The sequence below is a fragment of the Actinia tenebrosa genome, unplaced genomic scaffold, assembly GCF_029948245.1.
Source record: "Actinia tenebrosa isolate PJP-AT-01 unplaced genomic scaffold, QUT_ActTen_1.0 PGA_scaffold16__25_contigs__length_10494907, whole genome shotgun sequence".
Classification (NCBI taxonomy): Eukaryota; Metazoa; Cnidaria; class Anthozoa; order Actiniaria; family Actiniidae; genus Actinia; species Actinia tenebrosa.
In genome coordinates this window covers 7,166,035-7,182,106 of record NW_028292576.1, presented here as the reverse complement: position 1 = coordinate 7,182,106, position 16,072 = coordinate 7,166,035, and the positions used below count along the sequence as shown (strand labels likewise).

The following is a 16,072-nucleotide window of genomic DNA, read 5'->3' as shown; positions in this document are numbered from 1 at the left end:
ATTCAGTATTTTATATTTATATCTTCATATATTCTACATAAAAACATTAAAAGGTGCACCTGCGAAATTGAGAACGCGGGCGCACGGCCATGTTGTGTTTTCCCGCCAAAATTTCCAGACGACTGCATATCATCAAACCCTGTTTTCTGATTGGTTGAATTCCAAGGTCCGTTTGTATTTGACTTGAACCAAATTATTCCAGCTCAACTACAACAACGGACTCGTCACGTACAAAACGTAAGACTTTTTACCTCAAATTCTCCATCATCTTGGGCCTTGGTATACAATCAACATCATAAATCATCACTTTATACATTAATTAAGCAACAGTGAAAGTTTGAATAGGAAGAAGAGGAGTTATCTTGAAAAAAAATCGAGTTTAAAAATGGCGTTCACTCGACTTCGTAGAAGACCGCTAGAATTTGTAGACGAACGACCTGAACACGAAAACATCAATATTTCTCTAGATGAAGACGATAGTTCTGGAGAAGAATCTTTTATCAAGACAACTTTAAGAGGTTCAGATAATACAGATGAGTTCTGGGACTCTGGTTTTTCGAGCCCGCCTGGTATGAATTCTCGTAATGTTTCGATGCAAGAAGATGATGATTCACCTATGATTAGTCTTATGGAATGCGATGAAAACTGTCCGATAACTCCGCCGTTTTCTCCTCCATCTCTTGGTGGACTTAGATTGTTCGATACTCCACATACACCAAGAAGTTTACTTCAGAGGTCTAGCTGCTCTGGCAGCCCAGAAACTAAAGCAGAGAATCGTAAGTTATCGAGATTTCGGCGAGGTCTGGGAGGAAGACAGTCGAAGACTGAGCCACGTAATAATTCTAAAGCGAGATTAACGGCGAATGTCAACCCTTTTACTCCGGATTTAAACTTTGGAAACAACGGCAACAACAAGAGAACGCGAAAACTCAGGTAATTATATATGAATGAATGTATTTATTCATCTCAAAACCCGGCATATTAGAATAGTACAGACTGTCAGATCAATAAGAATTATTTTCAATAATAATTATTTTCAAGTGCTGGTACTGCAGTTCAACGACAGTTTTTATCTACTTTAGACTTTTCCTAAATGAACAGATTTATAGATTTTGAATAATCACGGTCGAGAAAGAAATCTTAAGTTTTGTCCGTTAATTTTTTTTCAAAATTTTATAGGTCAGAGGTCATATGATTGAATGAAATACTTATCATTTTATTGTGATACCAGGGAAAGCCTGATGGAAGATGATGCCGATGATGCTGATGATAATGTCTTTGGTAACCCTGCAAAGGTACATCGTAGCTTGCTATATTTATAGTTTAGCATAATGCAAGTGTATGTTAAATTTCAAATGGTTAAAACATATGATATAGCAGTTATCGTATGACTGTGAAAAGCTCAGTGCCGTAAGCGTGATGTGCCGTGACAGTGATGCTTTCTAGAATTTTGATTGGCTGATTTTTTTCATGTGCAATGTGATTGGTCTGGCATTGCCATGACCTTGGCGTGACTGTGTCCGCTCCGTGTTTGTGCCGTGTTCCGGGTATTTGATTGGATGGAGAGTAAATTCTTGTGCAATGTAATTGGTCTAGTGTATCCCTTGCAGTATCATGGGCATTTTGGTGCCGTGAATTTTACACAGTAATACGAAAACTGCACTATGGAATTGCTTGCATTATTTTATGGTAATAGGACTGTATGCAGGGCCTGTCGCTAACATAGAACACTATTCTCAAACTGGTGAATGTTTGATGTGGACCAGTGAAAATAAATAAAATTATTAAATTTATTTAAATAAGTTTATTCTGAGTATGATAACGAAGAGAATCAGACAACGCTTGGTCCTGTTGTTACTATTTAATGCTAACCAGTAAAATAAACCAAGAAAAGCAAGATATGTGCTTGATATTGTAGCGATTGCATGATAGCAGTTTGTGAAGTTGTAAAGTTGTAATGTGATAATTGGAGCCAATCACATTTGAAAATATTTTAATAGTCAAGAGGCATTTTCAACTCCAGCAAAGGTTAACTTATAAAATTCATATTTCAAAAATCATATCTTCACGAGTTTTGAACCTATTTACATGTACTTCAGACTTGACAGATTTGCTAATTTATAAACACATGTAAAAAATCTCATTATCATTGTTCCTGCAGAGGCTGGCACTTCACGAAAGTAACATTTCACGATTTCATGAGGAATTTGTAGAGCTGTGTATCATTGGATCAGGGCAGTTTGGATCAGTACACAAGTGTATCAACAGACTAGGTTTATATTGCATTTAATCTTTTTATACCAGTTATCATTATTTCAAAGTTAAAAGAAAACTCAAACAATTTCTATCTGTTCATTCATTCTGCATTCTGTAAATTGCATAAAATTTTCAAGTAAAATTTATTCTACTTTTTTCTAGATGGATGTGTTTATGCTTTGAAAAGATCTCTTAAACCAGTTGCTGGGTCTGTTGATGAGTAAGTATAGCTGTATATTGTATCATCATTTTACAAGCTACACTCAAAAATTGGATTTTTCGATTTCCCTTCTTTTTTTCTCCTTTTGACTATATTTCCAAAAATTAAAAACAATGTTACAACAAATATGCCCAATATTAATGTTTTATATAAGTCAGTAAACAAATAATGAACATTTTAATTGGAGGTCTTGATTGAAGTCTTTCACAACTTGGTATATGAGAAGTGCAAAACAAATAATTGCAGTGCTTCATGGGATACCTTGGGGTGGAATTAGCATTGTGATTAGATTTGAGATACTAAATCAAGTCAATGTTTTTACTATTATTTTTTAGACAAAATGCTATGCGTGAGGTTTATGCTCATGCAGTACTTGGTACTCATCCGCATGTAGTAAGGTATTACTCTGCCTGGGCAGAAGATGACCGTATGTTGATACAGAATGAATACTGCGATGGCAAGTACAATTTATATATGTATATATATGTATGTATCGTGGTATATATCTGCATGTATATATATAGTTATATATGCATATTTATATAAATTTATTTCTTGAGGGGTTGGGTTCCCACTTGCTTTATTTATTCTTTTGTTATCTTTAGTTAATTCATTTACTATGTGAAATATAATTTTATTGAATATTTATTAACATGGATTATAGTTTCCTATTTATTTATGTATTTATTTATTATTGATTATAATGCGCATTAAATCATTTTATGTATTTAACTGTAAATATGTCATAAATAATTATAAGTAATTATTATATACTAGGTACTAACGTAAGTTTCTAAGTCTTTAAGACTTTGAAGATGGATACTTCTATTTCTTTTCAAGTTATTCAGCTATATTTAATGTGTTGCATTCTTATAAACAATTATATTGAATACTTCTGAAGGTGGGAGCCTTGCTGATCGCATAGAAAACAACAAGAAACTTGGAATACTATTGAGTGAAGGAGAACTAACAATGCTACTGCTGCAGCTTGCAGAAGGTCTCAAGTACATACATTCTCTTAACCTAGTACACATGGATATCAAACCAGGTATATAACATCCGAATGAAGGAATTAGTTGTTTTGAACCAATATGCTATGTCTTCTAAGCTAGAGGTTGGCAATATGGTTCCTAATTCATTCGGTAATCATGCTTATTTATTGGCCAGTTGTCAAAGTCCCAAACAGGGTCTTTGCACTAAGTTAATAATTGATCAACATCTATTTATTCCCTGAGAGCAACTGTATAATATAAATGGACTACTCAAATGATAGGGTGGCCATCTTGCCAAATGCAAAACAAAACAAAGATGACAGAAAATATAAAACATTTTGGTCATTGAAGTCATTACTGTAACCAAGGTTTATTTGCCCCCTTGATGCCCCATAATGCCTTGCAATCCAAGTTGGCCTCAGTATCGGTAAACTAGTCCATTGGATCATTGCTTTTGGGATTTATACTGAGACTAAGCATTTCTCTTTTTCCCTAGGCAATATTTTCATAACTCATAACAAAGAAGCTGATGATGATTGCCTAGGTCATTCATTTAATAATGATGAAGGCATTCAGGACTGCGAAGGATCACCAAAAAACAAGAGACCATCACTCTATTATAAAATTGGTAAGAGTTCAATATTATTATAAAACTGTTTGGGTTGCCCGTGGAATCTTATAACACAACAACCCAAGGTTCCTTACTTTGCTTTGACATTTCATTGACGTATATTAAATGAAGCTGTGCTTGGATTGTTAATTTAGGTGATCTTGGTCATGTGACATCAGTGACCAATTCCGAGGTCGAAGAAGGAGATTGCCGATTTTTACCAAATGAAATATTACAAGAGGTAAATAATGCATTTAAATACTGAGATTGATGCCTATTATTTTTAAAAAAATTTATAACTTTGTGAAATAATTAAATTTGGGTTATGAAATATTTTTCAATAAAAAGTATAAAAAGTATTTTGGCTGTCAGATAAATAGATTTAGTTCTCTCAACTCTTTTCTTGTCTCAGGACTATAGTAATTTACCCAAAGCAGATATATTTGCCCTGGCTCTCACTGTGTATCTTGTGGTAAGTAAATTGTCATATGACTGTATATTATCTACATGACATTGTGTCTTACAGTCTTGCAACAATGTGTGACTGGACATACACTGTTTCATGGTTGAGTGATGTAAAGTTCAATCATAAGGTTAATAGAGGCTTTGTACCAGCCTTGACAGTAGGCAGGAACAATTGAATCTGTTGAGAAAGAATTCAGTTTCCCAGGGGAAAAACTCTATTGGTTTGCCTCCCAAGTCATGGCAGCTATCACATGATGATGTGCAAAACTTGTATAAAAACCTAAGGTTTCTATTCATTATTTTGTTAGTGTACATCTTCTTGATACAGTATCTACCAACCCTCCTTTTTTCTTCGTCAATTATTACATCTCAGAATCAAACTTTTCATAAGCTATCCCTCTATTTAGTTTAATATGAACTTCCAGTTCTTTATTTTAACCATTTTCATATAATAAGATGCATCATCAAACCAGGCATCTGGGTCTCTCTTCTGTCAGTCAATTTTTTTCATTGTTTTAGTTAGTATTTTTTTGATTGAAAATTATGCCAAAAATTAATTGCACTTATTCTTTTCAAAGGGAGGAGGCGAAGAGTTACCTAAGAATGGCGAAAAATGGCATGATATAAGGTATTACTGCACACACTAAATTTTTCCCCTTTTATTTTATTGGTAACTTATCCCACCTAAATCTCTGATTAACCTCTTCATTCTAATACCTATCTCATGGCTTTTGTTTTGAAAAATTTTTTCTTTGGAATGCTTGTTGTAGAAGAGGCAATTTACCACCACTTTCTCAAGTGTCACAAGAATTTAATGAATTACTCCAGGTGAGTACTTTAGGTTAATTATTTCAACATGTCTATTTCCTCCCCCCAGAGGTAATCAAGAATAGTTTGGTCAGGTATAAATACATATATTAAATATAGTGCAAATTTTTTATTACAGTCTATGGTCAACCCATTACCTGCTTTAAGACCCTCGGCAGTTAACCTTATGATGAATCCTGTACTTTGTCCCATGGCCAACAAATCCAAGGTAAAAATATCAATAAAATAGTAGTGTGCTTTATTGTAGTAATGAATATTTTCTCAGGTTAATGAAAGATATAATATAATTAAAATCTTTATTCATTTGTTAGGCCCAATTGAGGAAAGAACTAAATACAGAAAAGTTTAAAAATGAAATATTATCCAGGTAGGCATAAATTCAATCCCATTGATGGAACTGATGATGATTATGATGATTGTCGATGATGATGAGAGTTGTTGAAGTTGTAATGAAGACATCTGCAGTTTATTAAAACCATTTTAAAAATGCACTTGTCATTGTCCTGGCATGACACTGTCCTCAGTTTTTATCAATAGAAATGGGTATTGTTTTGCCCATTTCAGAATACATGTCATTCCCTAGAGTATTGTTTCTCCAGTTTACGGTTGCACATGAGAAGACACATGAATATGGATATCCATCAAACAAAGAATCTTATTCTGAAAGGAATGATACATGGTCTGAAATGTAAAATATTCTTGTAAAATTCAATCCGCTAGATGTAATGATGATTCAATTTGGTTATGATTAATATGATAATGATTGTGGTGGTAGCAATATTATATTGTTAGTACTTGTAGTGATGACGAGAATAGTGACACTTGAAGTTGCAATGGCTATAGTGTGATGGTTGTGAAGTTTGTTATACTGTTTGTGTTGATGTTCCAGTAATCTGTTATTATTTTTTTCAGAGAACTAAAACAAGCTCAACAAAACATGGTCGGGCAGAATACGGGACCAAAAAGCACAGCAAGAAATTCTCGTATTATAGGACAGAAATTTAACAGAAGCATGAGTCTAAGTGTAATTATGTGACTACACTCAAATATAGTAAATATCCATGGATACTGAGATAACGGGGTGGCAGTGGGTCCGATGCTAGAAACCCCCCCCAACTAACAGCATACTCCCAAAATATATTAAAATATGGGCTTCTTAGAACAGCTCAACATGCTTCAGAAAATTCCTTCCCCATCTGTATGGTAGGTACAGTATGCATATTTTTTTATAACTTTACAATATTGATAAACTATGTATTATAAACCCTGGTCATAAACCAAATTAGCAAGGTACTTACAAACCACAATGTTACCAATAGAAACTTTTTAGAAAAATTTTGATTAAGCTGAAAGCATTTAAAGCAATGCAGTATCCTGTATATTTGCTTTTAAGCTTTTCAAAAATGTCAAGACCTGATGCACAAGAGCTTCACTTATCTTTAATTGTAATTTTTTAATAAGTAAGATTTTTAATATCTACATTTTTTAAGAATTGCAGATACTATTATTGTAAGTAAGAGGGAATATTTCCCCCAGTTTTGCAAACCATTTTTTCAGGCATTTTTACTTTACTTAGTTGAACCATATATTTTGTAAATATTAGTCAGTAAATGAGTTTCAGTCAAATTCTTCATTCTAGTTTTTAATTATCATAATTTTTAACTTTTGAATTTAAGTTTTATTTCCAAGTTTGTTAAATGAAAGTGATGAATAAAATGTTAATGTAAATAAAGACTTTTTTCAACCATTTTGGATGTATATATTGTATTAATTCATTTTTCCTTTTTTCCAGTTAGGGTCCGAAGGTCGTGGGTTTGATTCCCAGGGAGGTCGGAAATTAATTTTTCCGAATTTAATTCCAAGGGTCTTTCAGCTGGAATAACCTTGTTCCCAAGCACTATATCTCTATATCTTCATTTTTTTCACTTATGTGATTTTTTTTTGATTTTTTACATGATTTCTAATCATCAGTGCTTGCCTCTTAGAGTGCATACCATATATACATATCCATATACGAATTAGTGCAAGCAAGCAATTTCTTACAAAGTTTTTCATGGATATATGGAATGCACTTTATCAATTCTAGATTAGATTGTTGGTTCTCTCTTGTGTCAAATGTTACTCTCCATTTCCTTTCTTTTCCATTCTGCATTTTCTTTTCCATTCATCATTTTCTTTCTTCTCAATTCTACATTTTCCTACTACAAAAATCAACCTCTAAATTCCAATTTGAATATTTCTAGAATTCTGTGGATATCCATTGTACATTTTCTGGAAAGGTGGCCATGTTAGAGATTTAAATATTTAAAAAAAAAAACATTGTAGGGCAGAGCAATAATACATTTCTCCTTTTGAAATTTGGGAACCAAAATCTCGAAAACTTTGATGAAAGTGCTAAACACAAATTGGGTTACCTATGGTGGAATGGTGGCAGGTTGTCTTATTTTGGCGCCAAAATTCATTCAGCACGAGCTGGTTTCTTGCCGTCCGCCATTTTAGATTTAGGAGTCTTAAAACTAAGTATTCTATAATTGGAGCAAGTCCTTCGGTTTTAGTGAATCAAAAGGCGAAGATTAGTAGAATAATACCGACATTAAGAGTCTATTCATAGTTAATTATTAATATGATTGCTATGGAAACGCCCATAAAGAAAACCGAGAGATAAAAAGTGTTTACCGCCGACATTTTGAAGGCGACACGAAAGAATCATGTCTGAAATGGTTAGAGGATTCAATTTTTCTTATTATCCCAAAGACGAAGAAGTTCAAGAAGCTCTTGATACTCTCAAACCTATTGGAATACTTTCAAAGGTAAGAGTTGTAAATGAAAATTTAACAGTGCTTCCCGCTCAAATTAGAACTCGCTCCGCACTAATTCAATGCAATTTGAACTAATTTTACTCTGAATTGTGTGATTTTTTAGGCTTATAATCAACATCAGCTGAAAAAACAGAAAGTAAGTATCAAAACTTATGTTTTTAACTCCTACTTATTGAATTTTAAGGAGGTGATATGCTCTCAGATTATGAACAATAAAAATAATCACGAACTCGATGGGACGTAGGATTTCAATTAAGACTTACAAACATCAATATCAGTGTGTTATTGTAAAAAAAATATATATATTATTTTTGCTTTGAATAGAAAAATACTAAGATATAATTAAGAAATCCCTGAACAGTTGTGGTTTTGGGTAGACTGTTATTTGTTATTTCCTTTAAACAGTTTTGGTTTTTTTTTAGCTTATTTCTTGTGTGTTTCCTCTCATAACATTTACGTAAGCTTAGCTTGAAAATTTCGAGTCTCTGGAGTATGACTTTAAGATTTAAATACTAAGGATAAACGTGAGCGGATTATCTTTAGTTAGTCTGTAATTCTTTACAGTAAAGTTTATATTGAATATTATTATTTTTGTTAAACATTCTGTTGTTGCTATGGTAAATCTAACTTATGCTTTACATTCATGTATATATTTTTCAGTTTATTCCTAACTGTTTGTTCTGATATTTTGATAGTTTGATCTGATATTTTGGCATAGATATATAAATTTCAATTTCATGAGAATTGTATTTAAAGGGAGTTTTCAACATTTATACTGAGGGTGGAGGGAGGGGGGTTAGGGTTAGAGCTAACCTTGAGTAAATGAGTCTGTAATCAAGAAAGGGTTGCTTGATGGGAGACTCATCTACTCAGGGCTAGCCTTGTATCAGTGTCTAAATATTCACAGTTACCAATGATGAAGTAAAGAATGCATAACTTCAACAATACAAACACTTTGAAATTCGATGGGATTTCATTGGATGAAATTCCATGGAATTTCACTGGAACAAATAAATAATCTACGCAAAATTGTTGTTAACCCTCAGAAACTGAGAGCTCAAAGCTGTGGAGTAATCCGTAGAAACTGTTTAAGACTAGTTTGACATAACTTATTGGGCTACCTGTGAATGCAAGTTACAGTATTGCCATTGTCATGTTTGGTGGCTTGTCTTCTCAGTATCACCCCCATTCTTCCAATCAGATTTTATGAAGCTAGAGGGAAAAAAATACTGATAGTTCACCACAGTGAACCCATATGCATTATTTGCTCATGAGGGAAGGTTTGTCCCTTTGTTTGTGAGGATAAAAAATTTCTTTCAAGAAAAAGTTTACAATATATCTTTTTTATTTGTTGAAAGATAAGTAAAATGGAGTACTGTACTAAGAAATGTATCTGTACCATTTTTCTCATTTTTCTCGAGGTTTTTTATAAATATCTTGAATGAAAGTAGAAGTCTTATGAAATAGCCGGAGTTCCTGGCCAGTAAATAACCTCTCTATATAAGATATGGAGACAAGGGACTGTAACAAAAGGAACCTAAATGACCAGGTGCTATGTAAACAAGCTTTTTAAAGGAACTTCTTACTTTTAATAATTTAAAGAGTAAGTTGTAGTTAATGAGACAATTTAAATTCATAACCAGTCAAAGTTCACTATGAACCAATTTACCTATTTCCAGGCATCTTAGAAATTTTCTTTTCTTGGAATTTCTCTAACAAAAATAGAGAATTCTTTGCGCATTTTTAACAAACAATTCTGTTTTGAAAAAAATTATTTTTCCAAATATAATTCATTATTTCAAGCTCTGTGATGGTCTCTAATTATGTTTCTAAGCATTATTATTCGTAGCGCTTCAGTAACTTCCATTGAAACGAAACAAAAGCGCATCCCCAAGAGAGAGAAAATTAGTTATTCGTATCTCATCGCATAGCAACCGTAACTAGCACTCTGAGGTAGATTTGTCAGAAGTCAGACAAGTTAACGAGTATTCAGCTTTTATCCCTGCTAAAAGAGCTTCAAGATGGGTGATTATCCTGGAGAAGGATATAAAATGTCTGGGTACGGACTTAAACTGTATAACCCACAGGAAGAGAAAAACCAATGGGTTGAAACTGTGAAGGTAAAGGTTTCTTAGCCTAGTATTATTCCGACACTGAGTCGAAGTGCAGCTTGTTGCCTTGAAAGATTACCTGTATTTTGCTCACAACAAAATCTATGTTGTTTTATCGCTTTTCGGATGGTATCGTTCGTGTATACACAGTGAGACGTTAGGACTGGGTGTTCACTGAGCTGTTTGAAACAGGCTGATATCAGCCTTGATTGTTCTCTACACTTGTCAGTAGTGGCGAGTTAATGACTGAATGTTCCACAGGCGCAGAAGTGCAGGCAATTTCAGGCAAACTAACTCAGTATCAACAAATACTGTTGTTTAGTCAGCTTCGCAATGTTTTTGTTCATTTTTATGACGTTAATTTAACACTCCTCTGATTACCCGGTAACATAACTATCCTTTCATTTCAATGGATGTTTAAAAGTGCTGCATTTAAGTATCTTAAAGGATAAGAAAATGATACCTCAGTATTGATTTTTGTATTGAGTTTGCGCGTAAATGAATATACATGGCGAAAGTTTTCAAAACACATCCCAAATGGGAAAGAATGACTATGCGTAGTAAGACATCAGTGACAAACGAAATACTGGGTCCGCTGGTCATAGCAAGGGGTTAATCATCTACGGTCTAGAGGCCAACTAACCTCTCCCTTAGGATTCGGCCAAGCTTTCTGATCAGTCTGTAAATCCACGGATAGCGTTGTCGGGGCTGAAATCTCCGCGTAGCCGTAAATGCTTCGCGCTGCCATACGACGGTTCAGCACTCGATGTCTGGAAGTATGGTCCTAATTTATCGAACCATACAAAACTTTGAATAGAGTAATCCTAACTGTGTAGAGATGAATGTGTGTTAAGTTGTTTCCTAGTAATTTTTTCTCAGCGAACAGTCATATTTCCGTATGTTGAACCCCCATTTTGTTTGATCTCTTCCTCGTAATTCCGCGAGAGATTTTCTCGGGTTTTCTGTCCTCCCTCTGCAATACCTACACTGACTGACATTTCAAATCAGAGGTGGTATCATTGTTTGATCTCTAAGTTAGCCATGCCCTGACTGATCAACCCAGAGCCGGTAGTTTCAATGTTCGATCTGTGTAAAAGTTAGCCATGCCCTGACTGATCAACCCAGAGCCGGTAGTTTCAATGTTCGATCTGTGTAAAAGTTAGCCATGCCCTGACTGATCAACCCAGAGCCGGTAGTTTCAATGTTCGATCTGTGTAAAAGTTAGCCATGCCCTGACTGAGGGGTCCTGTCTTTGATCAGTCCAGAGGATATTTCAGGGCTCAATTTTTGAGTTAGCAATGCACTGGCTTTGATCAGCCCAAAGGTTGTGTCAGGGTATCAATGACTCTTAATAAGCCATAGCATACCTGACTATTATTGTCTCAATATTTCAGCGAGAGGAAAGCATACGAAATAATCACATTGTAACTCAAGGAGAGGAAGCTGTGTCTAGTTCATGGAAAATCACGAGGCTCGAACCACTCGACTTGAATCAAGATACGAGTTACTTCAAGGCAAAGACGAAGGTACTTTTATTTTCCTTAAATAATTCATCCTGTGATGAACACTTTCCGATAGTCATATTCTCTAACTCGCATGCCCCATGCTACCTCCGCTAGGTTTGGCGCTAGAAGAGAGGGACTTGGGAGGGGTCTTGTGCCAACTGACGGTATTAATAGCACTGATACACCTATTAGGAATAAAAAAACATGGTCAGTGAAGGTTTTGTTTCATGTTGCGTACCAAGCAAAACGTACATCATGGGCGATGTGAATTCAATCAGCGAAAAGTCACAACGATATGAAATTTTCCTTTGTTAGCACGTTTTTTAATAGATAATTACTGAGGCACGCAGCATTCGTAGGTATAATGCAGGCAGCTGAGGGCGTAGCCACACCGTTGTCTCCTGAATACTTGAAGAAATTATTGCAGTGCGTCTCGTATCTCATTTTCACGTGGTCGAATCTCGCCCTCCCTTTAGTCCAGTATCTGAATGGCAAATATATTTATACTCGTGTAATATAATTTGTTTCACAGCACGAAAAACCCTCGACATACGACCGAATAAACAGTGTAGTGGTGGGTTACAATCAGAAATTACACAGGGATGACCGTGAGCATGCTAAATCGAGAGGACTGAACGTGAATCGAGAGGTAATGTGCGATTGACATTTTGAATAAAACTATACCCCCACCCCCCTGCATGAGATGTTAGTCATATACCCCCCCCCCCCCCCCCCCTTTCCTTCCCCTGCCGGCATCTTCAGGGATAACATGGTTAGTAAAATAATAGTTGCTGTCTACTCTCGGGTAACTTGGTGGATGGATACACCTTGGGTGGATGGAAGCACCTTGGATGGACGAAGAAACTTGAGATGGATTTTCCTACTATTTTTAATGCGCACACTAACTACTGGAAGGATTCCCGCGGGATTTCAAAGGACAACTAGGAAATACAGAGAAGACATGGACAGTTTTAAGACCATGAAACCCTACCTGGAATTTTTTTTATATACAGTCAAAGGCGGATCAGAAAATATTCTGCTAGAATCCAGATCTGCTTAATAATCAAAAATCGTATTAATAGTTCCCATATGACTGTTGCTAGATTTAAGCATTGAAGGAGCACTTTTAAGGCGTTAAGACACGTTCATGGGCAAAAAATCCCATTTTTCTATGTGGTTCTCCACATTAAACTTTGAAGCAAAATCAAAAAATTGTTCTTGTTGAGTGTCCAACAATATTTGGTAGACACCAAAAGATTTAGATAGAGTAAAGAACGCTTAATTGATTTTGTAGATATATATTTTTTCCATTGTACTTTTTCTTTCTTTTTTATTGTTTCTTTTTTATTCTTTCTTTTTTATTCTTTCTAATCATTACATGTAATCTCCCACGATGTAATCTCCATTGTACTTTTTCTATATATTTATATGTTTTTTTTTCTTGTTTTTTTTTTCTCTTGTTAACATGTTATACTTATTTATTTATTTATTTATTTTTTCTTTTTCCTAAAACTCCAGAAACCTTGTAATTACTGTTAACTGTGTAATCTCCCACGATGAGCTTAGCTCTTGGAGAGAACACAGAGAGTCAATATGTTTAAATTAAAAAAAAAAAATCCCATCGTAAGATTTTAAAAAAAAATGCATGATTAGTGCGCGTGCGCTTAACGTGATGACGCCATTCCAATGTTTTGATAAATTCATGCGTTAAAAGGATACGCGCAAACAATGCCCATGAACATCCTTAACATAAAACGAGACTAAGTATATGACGTTATCTTAACCAGATATGTCCGTTTTCTTTTTCTTTTACCGTAGGAAACAGCTTTAAAAGTTCCGGCCCTCTCATCATCTGTTTATGGCCATCCTTCCCGCCGTCCTTTAGAATTCCAAGACCGAAAGCACGTACGAGTTGAACTATGCAAGAAAGACTTCTTAAGACTCAATGGCACCCTGATATCGAACGATCCTGATCTTCATTAACCTAGCCTATATTTATCATAAGTAGACAGGTAAGACTAGGTAGCTATTCTTACGAAAACCATGAGGCAGCGGACTCAATGACTAGCTGGTCAAAATGACTTAGGGTGGGAGGGGTGGAGAATGTGTTGCGTCAAAACGATTGAAAAGCGAGGGTTACTGAATAGTGGCGCTTTGCAGTGCCTTTGATGACATTATATCGACTTTCAAAAGTTCTTTAAGCAGGCACCTATAGCATTTAAGTTAGTCGTACATAGGAAAACAGTGGCACTCCAGGGATTTATAGAAGTGTTCATTACATGATTTCTCAAACTTTCGATAAACATTTCTACCCTCCCATCCCCCCACCCGTTCGAATTTCTGCCATCAGTGCCAAAGATATAGTCATTAGAATGTTGTTGCGCATAGAAGGCATTGGCGAATTTTTAAGGTTTTATCAAGATTTTAGACATAGGTTACCCCTGACACTAGCTATTCTTCTGTTATTTTCCCTTTTCAACTTTCTCCCTTTCTTCTCTTTCCTTTATTCGCCATTTTCACTTCCCCGTAATACCCTTCGCTATCTAATACACGACTTCACCCTTACTTCAATAGACGCTTAAAAGAACTCGAATTGGTGAGATGAATGACTTTGACACAAAATATCGTACTGTGTAGACTTTGTTTACTAATTAGGCCTTACTGACCTCGCTTCCATTCAATTGTCCCCGAGTTTGGCGGCCATTTTTGATAGTCGTGTATGACGTCTAATTTAAAGTTTTCACTTCACATTGTGGGAATTTGAAAATGGCGAATCTCTTTCTGTTTTCCTTCTTGTCCCCCTTCTCCTCTGTTCCTTCTTTTCCTATTTCCCATTTCTCATACAAAATCACAACGCAGCTATTCACATTAATTCCACTGGATTTTAACTGGTTCAGTCAGGAGGTCCAATGCCACAAATTCAAATATCTGGAATTTACGTAGTTTTATACCTTGCTAAAATTAGAATTAAAGCTTTGCAAGTTAATGATTATGTCTTTTTAAGATAAATTTGTTATTGTAAAAAATCGAAATAATTTAAAACATTAAATTTATTTTCTAAATCTAATTTACATTTCTTAGTTTTGTCTGGATGTGTCGCCCGCAGTCTACTCCAACATGTCTAAAAAGAATATATTGCTAATGATATTTTCAGTATGTGTTTCACATCAATATTGATGGTTTTCAACCATTCCCAAGAGAATTAAATAACAAAAGACACGGCGGCCATGTTGGAGGATATAATAAAATAATTCATTGAGAATTGTTTTGTTAAGTTCCTCCAACATGGCCGCCGTGAAAATCATCAATTGCTACTTCTGACATTTCAGATATGCCTTTCATAATGATCATACCTTTGATTCTACGAAACTACACTCGCGATATAAATTCTTTATTGCTTTATTTGGTAGTGAGTCAGGCATACACGTAGGTGTATTTCGATACCGATATTCCATTCCGATTCCATTACTGATAAACTAGAGGTTGCCAGAAAGTCTGACCACAGGAACAAATAATCACTAGGCTTGCGGAGCTGGGGCAGTTGAAGTATCAATACCCTTAAAAGTCAGAATTAAAACTAATTACAAAGATATAAAGATAACGAAGATAAGGAAAACCCGCCAAGACCACAGCTAGTTTAATTGACATGTTGGAAGGTATCTTTAGTTAAAAGAGTTTTATTTCCACGTTTTTTATCTTGTTCATACAGTAGTGGCAACATTTTGCTCAATATAGTGAAAGAGAAATAGCTAGTCATTTGAGATTACGACTCTTTATCAATATTTTCACTTCACTTCTATAGGTATTTTAGTGATAATTATTGTCAGTCAAAACCTTTTAGTGTCATGTTAAATGAACTGTCAGACTGATCTCATTTCAATTCAGTATTTTATTGATATCGCTCGACTGTCTATTTTGATTTTGTTTCCAATGTTCTTTTTCCATTTTTAGGTTGTTTTGACGGGTTCGTTTTTGAACTTTGAAATTCCTTTTTCGAAAAAGATAATTACGTTTACACATGTCTGTAGAATGCCCCGTACATCAAAATTGTTTCAATCATTGCGGAGGTCAGAATGGAAATATCTTGTCATTTCCTGACAATATTTCTTTTTCTATCATTCCAAAGAATATTCAGCCAGTGTTCACTAAGCGTTTTGAATTTGACCTTAATCTACCTCTTTCTTATCAGAATGAAAAGTATCTGTTTCTATTTTTCAACCTGTCGAAAGATGAAATACCACTAAATAATGCCCTAAATGTCTTTAA

General features: G+C 34.8%; 2 protein-coding genes across 2 annotated transcripts; both read left to right on the top strand.

Moving 5' to 3' along the window:
- Positions 1-213: 213 nt before the first annotated feature.
- On the top strand, positions 214-7,118 carry LOC116287606 (wee1-like protein kinase). Its single transcript, XM_031694292.2, has 14 exons — positions 214-933; positions 1,232-1,295; positions 2,162-2,273; positions 2,419-2,476; positions 2,812-2,933; positions 3,378-3,524; positions 3,965-4,096; positions 4,234-4,319; positions 4,491-4,550; positions 5,122-5,171; positions 5,314-5,371; positions 5,490-5,579; positions 5,683-5,738; positions 6,284-7,118. Exons 1-14 carry the CDS (start codon positions 386-388, stop codon positions 6,405-6,407), a joined length of 1,707 nt encoding a protein of 568 aa, XP_031550152.2. The 5' UTR covers positions 214-385; the 3' UTR covers positions 6,408-7,118.
- A 717-nt stretch (positions 7,119-7,835) lies between these two features.
- Positions 7,836-14,873, top strand: LOC116287607 (cilia- and flagella-associated protein 90). Its single transcript, XM_031694293.2, has 5 exons — positions 7,836-8,181; positions 8,294-8,326; positions 11,696-11,827; positions 12,339-12,455; positions 13,625-14,873. The coding sequence occupies exons 1-5, from the start codon at positions 8,080-8,082 to the stop codon at positions 13,787-13,789; spliced, it is 549 nt and encodes a 182-aa protein (XP_031550153.2). The 5' UTR covers positions 7,836-8,079; the 3' UTR covers positions 13,790-14,873.
- The last annotated feature ends 1,199 nt before the right edge of the window (positions 14,874-16,072 follow it).

Excerpts from the sequence above, each read along its gene's own strand:
- LOC116287606 (XM_031694292.2), top strand. The coding sequence starts at position 386 with ATGGCGTTCACTCGACTTCGTAGAAGACCGCTAGAATTTGTAGACGAA. Across the intron at positions 2,274-2,418 it reads CAAGTGTATCAACAGACTAG|ATGGATGTGTTTATGCTTTG; the intron begins GTTTATATTGCA and ends ACTTTTTTCTAG. Across the intron at positions 3,525-3,964 it reads ACACATGGATATCAAACCAG|GCAATATTTTCATAACTCAT; the intron begins GTATATAACATC and ends CTTTTTCCCTAG.
- LOC116287607 (XM_031694293.2), top strand. The coding sequence starts at position 8,080 with ATGTCTGAAATGGTTAGAGGATTCAATTTTTCTTATTATCCCAAAGAC. Across the intron at positions 11,828-12,338 it reads ACTTCAAGGCAAAGACGAAG|CACGAAAAACCCTCGACATA; the intron begins GTACTTTTATTT and ends TTTGTTTCACAG. Across the intron at positions 12,456-13,624 it reads GACTGAACGTGAATCGAGAG|GAAACAGCTTTAAAAGTTCC; the intron begins GTAATGTGCGAT and ends CTTTTACCGTAG.